Source organism: Lytechinus pictus, chromosome 3 (genome assembly GCF_037042905.1).
Source record: "Lytechinus pictus isolate F3 Inbred chromosome 3, Lp3.0, whole genome shotgun sequence".
NCBI lineage: Eukaryota > Metazoa > Echinodermata > Echinoidea > Temnopleuroida > Toxopneustidae > Lytechinus > Lytechinus pictus.
In genome coordinates this window covers 21,287,139-21,298,352 of record NC_087247.1, presented here as the reverse complement: position 1 = coordinate 21,298,352, position 11,214 = coordinate 21,287,139, and the positions used below count along the sequence as shown (strand labels likewise).

At 36.6% G+C, this 11,214-nt stretch overlaps 1 protein-coding gene across 1 annotated transcript; it reads left to right on the top strand.

The window, feature by feature from the left end:
* Window positions 1–1,412: 1,412 nt before the first annotated feature.
* Window positions 1,413–9,964, top strand: LOC129257639 (cholinesterase 1-like). Its single transcript, XM_064096622.1, has 10 exons — window positions 1,413–1,871; window positions 2,483–2,662; window positions 3,885–4,044; window positions 4,344–4,421; window positions 4,607–4,725; window positions 5,036–5,209; window positions 5,535–5,977; window positions 6,764–6,958; window positions 7,507–7,688; window positions 8,019–9,964. The coding sequence occupies exons 1-10, from the start codon at window positions 1,701–1,703 to the stop codon at window positions 8,132–8,134; spliced, it is 1,818 nt and encodes a 605-aa protein (XP_063952692.1). The 5' UTR covers window positions 1,413–1,700; the 3' UTR covers window positions 8,135–9,964.
* The last annotated feature ends 1,250 nt before the right edge of the window (window positions 9,965–11,214 follow it).

Sequence of the window (11,214 nt, the reverse complement as noted above, 5' to 3'; positions counted from 1 at the left end):
AGATGAGCGAGAGCAGATAAGGAACAATAATTCAAAGGAACGTCGGACCTCCCCCCCCCCCCCGGAACGCGCTTCCCGTGCTCACTACAGCCCTCTAAACTGAAATCCTAGTTATGCCACTAATTCTAGACGGAATTACTGGGAAATATTTGGCTCTGCCCCCTCCCCCCTGTCCCTGATAACAGGCACCTGTTACGCCGCTGCAACGAGGCGCCTTAAACCACTCGACCGCGGCACCCAATGAAAGGGACAAAAAGTCGGTCTCGCGGGCTGTCACCGGGTAAGGGACATATCTTCTTCTATGCTAGACTTTTTAATGTCAACCAACATATTTGTTTTTGTTACAGCCTTTTATACACACGTCCTACATGTATTATGGTATAACGCTCGGTGTCCGTCTGTCTGTCCGTCCGCCCGCCCGTCCTACGGGACGTATTATGGTATCACGCTCGGTGTCCGTCTGACTGTCCGTCCGTTAACTTTTCCTTGTAAACACGATAACTTTAGTTTAACTTTACATAGGCTCATATAATCGGGTGTGTATGATACTATCATAGATCACAGGAAGCCTAATGATTTTGAAGTAAAAAGGCCAAAGGTCAATGTCACATGCTTACATCTTACCCTTCTGAAGTCCTTGCAAACGCGATAACTTCAGATTAACTTAACCTAGGCTCAAATTATTTGGTGTGAATAATACTAGCATGGATCCCAGGAAGCCTCTCGATTTTGAGGTAAAAAAGTCAAAGTTCAAGGTCATAGTCACATATTTTCATCTTACCCTTCTGAAGTCCTTGTAAACGAAATAAATTTAGTTTTACTTTACCTAGGCTCATATAATTTGTTCTGTAAAATACTAGCATGGATCCCAGAAATTCTACTGATTTTTTAGGTCAAAAGGTCAAAGGTCAGGTCGCCATCTTCCCCTTTTCTTGCTTGACCAATAACTTCATTTTCCGCGTGAGTTTTTTTTAATAAATATTTTTTGAGGGTCCTTTTTCTTTTTTATTTCCCCTATTTTCTTCTTTTGTTAAATTATTTTCTTTCATTTTTTGTCATACTTTTTTTTCTTTTGAATGGTCAATGTTTAGACTCCAATCAGTCGCCCAATATAAGCATTACACCAGACACACGGTATTGGCTAAAGGCTATATGACACAAATGTTTACTGTGTGCTAGACCTCGTTGGAGTTTCTAGTCTTAAAAAGATTCTTGAAACATTTGAAAAATCCACTGTAGGAGTTTTTGGGGATGGAAACTTACGAAGCAGCAAGGGATTGGAAGAAAAAAGAGAGAAATATGAGAGGAAGAAAGAGAGAGAGAGAGAGGGAGAGAGAGAAAGAGGGGGAAAGACTAGGTGAGACAAGAAATAAAAGAAAGACAGAAAATAAACAAGATAACAACAACTCATTACCACATCGTGATCGAACAATCAGTGTATGATCTGACTTACGTAACTGGCAAACAAAACCACCTTAATCAAATAATGGACGCACATTCCTCCACCCTTTTGAAACTGGTTTATCTTATAACTTATTCCAAATATTAATCTTGCATGTCTCGTCATCAGTTCGTACACCCAGTACTGTAGGAATCTACCTCTTCTATTACTCTTCTGAGTTATAAAAACACTTATTATTTTAAGGTGACACGAGCACAGTAGCGTAACTATCCAACAAAATAATTTTAATTTAAGGAAGATGAAGTGCTTGCCTATTTCACTGACGGTTTTTGTCAGTGCGATCCTCGGCGTATCTGGTCAAAGCCCCAGCCCTAGAGTGATAGTAGCCGAAGGTGATCTTGTGGGGAAGACGGTTCAGTTCAGTGAGGATCGGTACATCAACGTAACCAAAGATGTCGATGTGTTTCTGGTAAGTAATTACGAATAGAAACAATAATTGTGATCATACGTTTGCCACTTTTTCTTCAGCTATGCTTGTTTACAGTGTGTACGTGCGTATGTGTGGGTGTCGATGTGTATGTGAGGGTGAGGTTGTGTGAGTAGGCCCTATGTACGTATTTGGTCGGACGGGTATTGATGTGAATTCTTCATACCGTCAGAAGTGTATTAAATGAAGCACTTTTGACAGTAGGGAGTTGAATATCGGATTCAATGCGTCATTTTGATAATAATCATTATCATGTTATTGTCATGCAGAATCCCAGTCTTGCTAACAAGAACGTGCCAAAGGGCAAATATGTACCTATCTTTTATCTGTTTGCTGGAGATACAAAGTCATAAGCACATTCTTTGTTTTTATTTTGAATCTCCAAGTAACTTTTTTTTTAATTTCGTTTACCGATGAGTGCAACTGAGGGAATAATGTTTTGTAATCAGACAAAGCTCAATACCTGAATGGGGATATTTCATGGCAGTAACACCTACAGGACAGTCTATTCCTTATGAATGCTCACGTAGAATAGTATTGACAATGATTGTGTATGTCGTTAATACAACCTGATCAACTTCTCATCGATTAAGGGTATTCCATACGCAAGTCCTCCGACGAGGTTTGCTCCTCCGGAGCCCATGACGACTTGGGTAGGTGACAGAAATGCCACGGAGTTCTCACCTGCTTGCCAGCAAGCTCCTTCACCAGTGTACTTCCCGGTTTTGTCGGAAGACTGTCTCTACCTGAACATCTACACTCCAAGCCCAAAGGTAGGTGTATCCTAAATTATTTTGTTGGCACTTAATTGATATCACCCAGACGAAGACCTTCGAATTACTAATTTTGGTCTCCTGGGCGTTTTAGAATCCAAGTTCTTTAGTAGTTGCGGAATAACATAGACGTTATCCGAAGCTATGCATTGGAAAAATGCAAATAATAATGTATTTTTCTTTGCTTGCCTTCACTTAAATGAGGCAGTCAATTAAAAAAAAAATCCTACATCCATCCTGGTTTCAATTGTCCACGAACTGATGCCGTTTGGAATAAAAAGAAAACATTTTGTTCATACAGGTACATGTATAGTTAGTAATGACATTGTAAAACCAAAAAAAGTGCAATAGTGCAATATTGTATTGATATTATCCTATATTTTTAATGATTACCAAGATATAATAAAACCTTCACGGATTGCTTGCTCTGAACATTCAAGTGGCATCGTATATTGCGCACGAATAAACTGAGGATATGGCAAAAATCACTTGTCGAGAAGGAACGATCCAGTCTAGTATACTTTTAATCTACACGAGGTTGGGAACTGGTGGAAAGAGAATTCGTCTAACATTTAATCATCTGGCTTGAGACCGAATCAAAATATGCATAGAATGCCTACGAAGGGTCGGCGTGGTATTCCATAATCAGACAGACCAATTAATCGCTGGTGGATCCAGGATGGGGGGGGGGGGGGGGGGGGGCACAGCCGGCCCGTGCCCCCCCCCCCATTGACAAGCAAGATTAAAATTTGTAATTTAAAAATGCCGTCAAACAGAAGTGTGCCCCCCCCCCCGCTTTGCAAGTGAATAACGTTTTTTCGTGGACGAAATGTCCCTAATTTAAGGTTAAAAACCTTATTTATTTGTTTATTTATTTATTAATTCATTTATTTTTTCCTTGTCAAATATTTCCGCGGGGAAAATGTGCCCCCTTGGAAAATCCTGGATCCGCCGCTGCAATTAATAATTCCCATTTTGGTAATGTAGGCCCCTTCTACACTGAAACAAAAACAGGTAAAGGGTTCTACTGGCAAATTTCAATATCCTAAGAAACATACCTCCAAAATTGAGGGATGAGTTAGGTCGAATAGAGAATCACGGTATAATTATAAACATGCGAGTTTTCTGTAGGTCTACCTGATCGTAAAATAAAGTCTTACAATTTTCCCGCAAAGATATGAAGAGTGCATTGTGTTTTTCTTTTAATCTTACCTTATTTTAGCCATCTGGTATACCTGTCCTTGTGTGGATACACGGAGGGGGGTTTTCAGCTGGGACAGCAATGACTTATGACTACTACGGAGTTCCTCTTGTCGCCGTCGGTGACGTCATAGTGGTAACCTTCAACTACCGTTTGGCAATCTTTGCACAGTTTTCTACTGGTAAATGATAACAACTCATTTGAACGCAATTTCTATCCATGATGTTTCAATTTATAAGTGTGTTACCTTAAATGTTACTCCATAATATGTGACTCGTAAGACAGTAGGGGATGGTAGTTTTTCATAATAAAAAAAAAAGGTGAAATATCCGGGGAGTTATTTTACGTCAGCGTAAGGTAAAACATGGCAATGATTGCTTGCATTTCTATAATCGAAATCAACACTTCTGAAAATAAAACTGATTTAAAATTACTAAGACCCCCACCCAGTTTTCTTTTCAATAACTTTTTTTTTTACAGAGGATGCTGAATCTCCTGGCAATTACGGGATGTTGGACCAAGTTGCTGCTTTAAAATGGATTTACAACAACATCGAAGGTGAGATACATATATGCCACATGTAATGTGTTGGTTTGTTATGTTTTAACGAAAAGGTTACACCTAATTCAGGATAATGAAATTTGGAGAGAGCACCTAACGGGCATTTCAATGATGATTTATATGAAGGTTTATTTTTAATTAAATTAAATCATCTTTATTTTGTTCTTCAATATTCTTTCAAGCTTTTGGTGGTGATAAGGACCAGATAACTATCTTTGGAGAAAGCGCGGGATCAGCGAGTGTCAATTTTCATCTCCTTTCAGAACTCAGTAGAGGCCTGTTTAACCAGGCAATTCTTCAGGTAATTTCTGTAACTGTCAGATTTAATAAATGTATTTTTCCAAAGAAAGGACTGGTCTTGGTCCTTTATTAATTACATTTGCAACTGTTGAAACTATTTGTTTAGTTGTATTTGATTTTAAAGGACGTAGGGAGCTAATAAAAATTAGTATCAAGTACATCACTTCTTAAAATTAACGCGTTATTTCAAGGGTGCTTGTTTACTATCATGTACATTGGATATGATCATCCTAACATGTTTATAATCACACAAAAACTCTTAGAACATTGATGACATCAAGTCTTCCATCTTATTGATTATAATCTGACAGAGTGGAACAACATTGAGTCCTTGGGCTTTTAAGCACGATCCAGCTAGCGAAGTTGAAAAAGCACAGCAACTTGGAAGAGAGATGGGTTGTGAAGATGTCTTCTCCACCTCTGCTTTGGTTTCTTGTCTGAGAGACATAGAAGACCCGGTGGCCCTGAGCACAGCAGCGGATAAGGTAACTTCTATATTTTTTTTTACTAAGGGTCTTTATAATCAACTGAAGTTTATCAATTAGTGAGAAATGTGGATCATAGTGGTTACAATAGATATCAAGAAAAGTAATGATACACACTGTAAAAACGCTGTTTAAAATTTTAAGCACGTTGTTGAATCCCATCACTCTAACAACAATTGTTTAAACTTTTTAAAAAACTTGTCTAAAAATTTTAAACATTAGATCTTAGAGTGATGGGATAAACAACGCACTAAAGATTTTAAACAACGTTTTTAAAGTACATGTCAAAGCACTTACTATTATAAATCTATGAATGGATTTGCAGGTTTATGCAGCGTTTTATCCCGTCACTGTGGATGGAACTTTCTTGAAAGAGACACCGACCAAACACTATGAGATCGGCAATTTCGTCAACTTGCCCATGATGATAGGTTTTAACAGAGACGAGGGAACCTTGATACCATTCTTGTTCTTTCCACAATACGTTGGAAGTCCTACACCACCAGAAATCAACAGAACCACATTCGAGTACATCATCAAGACTATCATGACCAGCAATGGTAGAGATGATGAGATCGTATACGACGCCGTATTCCAGGAATATATTGACTGGACAATTGCAGACGATCCAGAAAGTGATTACTTCCAGTCATTGGTGAATTTTGGCACCGATTCAGAATTTGCCTGTCCTTCTGATTTTGTCATGAGAAAACACCAAGAAGCTGGTTCGACTGTTCACAAATATTTCATGACGCATGCACCATCCAAGTAAGATATTCACAATGTCTTTGGTAGTCCATGAATAATGATACCCAATTATCATATCGGGCTTTTCCCAAATGGCCCAAAGCGCTCACGATTTCAATTTACCTTATTCACACAAAACCCAATACACAATGACAAACATATATAAATGCTTAAACTAAAAGAAAAGGTTTTAGGTATTCTTAACCGATTCAATTTTTGGGGATTGTCTTAATGTGAAAAGGAGTTTAATGAAGATTCTATCTTCGGCCTGTTATCGTTTAGTTAAATAAGTGGGTCTTCAGACGATATAGTTCTTCTACCTGGGACATTAATTTCTAAATAATCAGAATTTTTTTTTATAGGGTCGTATCCATGCACTTTTCTTTAAATATACTTCTTGATATTCTCATTTTCATTTCATTTGCAAGATTACAATAAAATTATCATACTCAAAGTTGGAATTAAATGTCTCTGTATTGAATGAGGGTCTAGTGCATTTGCAGCCTTTATGCTGTGAAACTTGTACAGTCATTGGTCCAGTTGCTTACTATTATTGAATAATTTCGGTGATCCCAGATGGTAGTCTATAATTAATGTTTGAACATTAATTTGTAAGCGAATAGTACGTCCACAATGCATTATTTTACTGGCTCTATATAAAAATCCTCTACGTTTTCCTCTACGTTGGAAGGTACTCGTATACAGTCATGTAGCATGAAAGGCTTATGGTATCATACTGTATTAAATAATGCCCGTGACTTATATGAATGATTATTGAATTGTCTTTTATTTCGTTTTCTGCTGTAGGAGTTTATTGATGCATGGAGACATATATCCGAACATACCTTGGATAGGCGCTGGGCACGCAGAAGATTTGACATTTGTGTGGGGCCACCCTTTCATCGATGAACTTTATAACATCCGCGGACATAATATGACAGACGAAGAAAACGCCCTGTCCGTCAAGTTCATGCAATTTTGGACTAACTTTGCCAAATCGGGGTAAGACAATCTTTTTCACAGAAAAAAAATATACACGCGAGCTTTGATTTATAACAATGAAAAGATAACATATCATCTTTGAATAAGGAAAGATTTACTTTAGTTCACCGCTGTGTGTGTGTGTGTGTATTTGAGTCTTGTCAGACGTGTATCAATCAGATATGATTATTTACGTCTGGGACCGACCTTTAACGTCGCCATCCGAAAGACGTGACCAGGGCTCGAACCCCTGCATCAATTTGTAACTTCCCCACAGCTTGGATTACAGGCGCACGCCACAACGCCCAGTTAAGGATGTGGCTTATTGCAACCTCTTTATACGATTAGCTCAGGTACCTGCCGGAATTTGTATTCACATTAGAACGTAATGAAGGAATTGTTATAAACATAGACTCAATGGTCGTACCCGCTCCGGGATGTCATGGATGTAGGGTCAGGGATGATGAACAGTGCAATCAATCCTTATTATTTTCTCCTAAAAATATATCTGCATATGGCTTGTACGACTTTTTCCTAAATATCTCATGCTTTATTTTATTCTGTCTCAGTGATCCCAGCAAGTCAAGCATTGAAGGAGAAGCAGGAGTAGGAGTCGATTCTTGGCCCTTGTACACGATCCCCGAGCTCAAACACAAGGAACTATCCCTAGAACTGGGTGAAGGCAGAGCTGTGTTGGCGAGACAGTGCCATTTCTGGAACGAATATTTACCAGATCTAGAGACATTTGCAAGTAAGACGGTTGAATTGGTATCATATACAGTATCCTTTGTACTTTCCTCGTAAATTTTAAGGAGTGTTCCTATTACTTCAATATTTGAAGAAAAAAAATCGAAAACTGATGAGGCATGTTACATTGGAATTGGTTACATTGGTTTTACTTCGGGTGAATTATCATGCATAACAATGAGAAACAGTGAAAAGGGCTAAGATAAACCAATAATCCATTCGAATGTGCTTTCTTCATGTGAGGTACAAGAAAAATAACAGCACAATATATGTTGACATACACATAAATTATGAAAATGTTATAATGATGTTTCCTGTTTTTCTTCAAAATTAGACACTATTGACGAGGATGAGAGAGAATGGCGGGAGAGCTATGATGATTGGAAGGATGAAATGACCGACTGGCAGCAGGCCTTTGAAGAATACAAACAACTACCAACGTGCAATTAAACGACAATCATATTCCATTGGAACAACTTGTAAAAGGATAGGAATTGACATTTGTAGAATAGTTGTGTTATTAGATTCATTTACTACAAATGATAATGTATTCTAATTTATTTTTTATGCAAAATAATGTAAAATACAGGACATTTCGACCAAAAAGTGTTTTTTTATATACTTTTAAAAACACAATGGACCCACGCGTTGAAAGGTAAAATTTAATAGACAGTACAGTGTAATTCTCTCTTACAAAAGATTAACTTATTTCCATTAGTATAATGGAACAGGGTTGGCTGATTCAGATCACGTTGATTTAAATCACTATGATTAAAAAAAATCATTTATTCACTTCCATTGAACGTGTACAAATGAATGATTATTTTTTCGTTGTTGTGTTTTTTTTACTCAAATGAAGAAGATTCATATCTACTCAGAGCTATTGAAATCAGGTCAATACAATTAAGATAATTTTGCAAAACCAAAGATGTACATGTAGTTTATATAACACTAACATGTAGACCCCTACTCCACTTTTATATGTGGGCTAACCAAATTTTCCCTGTAATTTTTTTCTTTGATAATGATAAGAAACAAAGTTCTTGTTTCTTTATGTCAAAATCCAAAAGTGTTTTTAGAGGACATTTTAAAAGAAAATATAAGAGTAAGTCAAGGGTTATTGGCAGTTCTTCTATTCTGATCATTCACATGATCTACTACATTTTGCTATCCATATCTATCCTTAGCAATAGCACTTCAGAACAAAAAATATGTAAAAATTTAAAAAGAGGAATTAAAAAAAGAAACCTTAAACTTTTAAGGCTGAATTCCATCAGAGAATTTTGCCAGGATGGGTTTGAACCAAGGCCTGTTCAGACTTTCTGTATACGATTGTGCTTCATTCAGCGGGTACACTGAGAAAGGTTCCGTATTCCATGTATATATATATAAAATAATGTATGCATGCTATAGGTAAATGACACTAAATCATGGCTACAACCATACATTTTGTGTCGTATGCCAAAAGTGAGCATTTATTTGTGTAAACTTCTCAGTGAATATGTTGAATTGAGTGCTATAATACATAAAATCTGCATTGTCCCTGGTAACCCATAGTTTAAAATTATATTATTTTACATGTATTTAAAAAACATACACTCTAGTAATGTTGTAGCTGTAGAACCCATTTTCTCATTTTAGCAAAACTGCTAAGAACTGTGAAATAATACTATCCAGGTTTATTGTGAAAAAAATCATTCAAATCAACTTGAAACTTTTTTCCTAATCGGTCAGAGCTTTGCAAGTCAATGCTTTGAAACAGTCAGAGTTCCAAATTTATGTTCGAGGTTTAAACAAACAAAAAATAAATGCAGTTTTCTTTAACATGATCTTTAGCCCTTGGCTTAAAAATTAAAAAAATGTTTTTCTTTGGAGAATGGGAGTCTCAGGGCCATAAAATTATTCCAAAGGAATTGATCCTCATTTCATGTTAAGAGCTTTGGATAGGAACACCAATTATGCAGCAATAGCTTACCAAGGCAGTTCATCAACTTGGATTGAACCAGTCAGTAGGAGCTCCCTACATCAGAGGACGCAAAAAAAAAATGCCATACAAAAATTAGCCAACCCTGTAATGAAATGGATGAATATATATAACTCTAAACCTATTGCAATCCTAACCCTCACTCTCCACCATAGACGAAATTAAGCCTGGATCAATTGTCGCAGGAGCTTATGTCGTGTCACCGAATTTTCATTATATCGAAAGGTTAGTCTTTAAGTCCGTCAAGGTTTTATAGTGTAACAAAAGGTACAATAAATTATGAAGATTAAAGCAAACCGGTTTTTGTTGACTCTTTGTATCATTATGCGACTCCTCCATTCCTTTATACAAATCATTACAGAGTCAACGTACTATATTTATTAATTCATCCGTATATTGCTTTTATCAAATCAGTTGTTACTCAACTTAACAGGATTAGAGCTCAAACATATCATGTGAATATATAGACAGTGAGAACATATCTGTATTTTCAATTCGTTACCTTCTCCACCCCATAGCTGAATATAATAAACGACCCTTTTTTACACCAAAAGCTGATCTGTCTGAAAACGTATAAAGAGCCCATATTCATATAGGCATGGTCAATGTGACACATATTAAACATAAACGACAGAAAGTGGGGGAAGAGAGAGAGAGAGAGAGAAAAGGGGGGTGAGGGGGATGGGAGATGGGGCACAAGTACATAGTAAGATAATCAAAATATTTTTTGTGAATCTACAACATACGCCGAAAGACTATTCTTTTCAAATTGTTTATTTTTCAAAGGCTTTCTATGTTAAAAATGGAGTTGACACTCATAAAAAGCGCTGATTACAATATATAAATTCTGCAGTGGTCAGAAATGCATTGTCATTGTTTGTCATGTAGATGTCCTGTAAACAATGTTTGCTGTCCCGCTGACGCATTTCGTTTACACTGCACGGCCAGACCATTAGGGCGAAATAAAGTACCTTGTCATAGGTTCGGCTAACGAATTATTTTTTTGAAGCAAAATAGATATATACTTTTATATATTCATCAACAGTAAAAGTAATTCATTGGAAGAAAATTTCAAACAAAATTATAAGAGTAAATGACGTAATTACCAAATACACTTAATTATAGAATAGCAGTTGTTAAAATATGCCATGCTGAGATAATGTCGCTGAATTGTTTAAGAAATGAATCATTATTGAACATTGACCATTATGTATAACCAGATAATATCATTGCTTTTTGTACAAACACTGGAAAAATAAACCTCGAACTGATTGTTTGTTTATTGATTACTAAATAGTTAACATGATTAATGATGTCTGCATACGCATCCAGAACAATGATATTTCGGGAAACATACGCGCTTAAACATCATATGTTAAAGATTTTGTCCCACAAAGAACAAACATCTTCGCCATCTGAATGAAAATATTTGAAAGTTTTGCTTTGTTTTTATTGTCACTAATTTTATGTTTGAATTGCATAATACTCTTGTTTTCCCAGTGTAAAGTTGCTGCAATATTACATGTTTCATGTTATGGTTGAATAT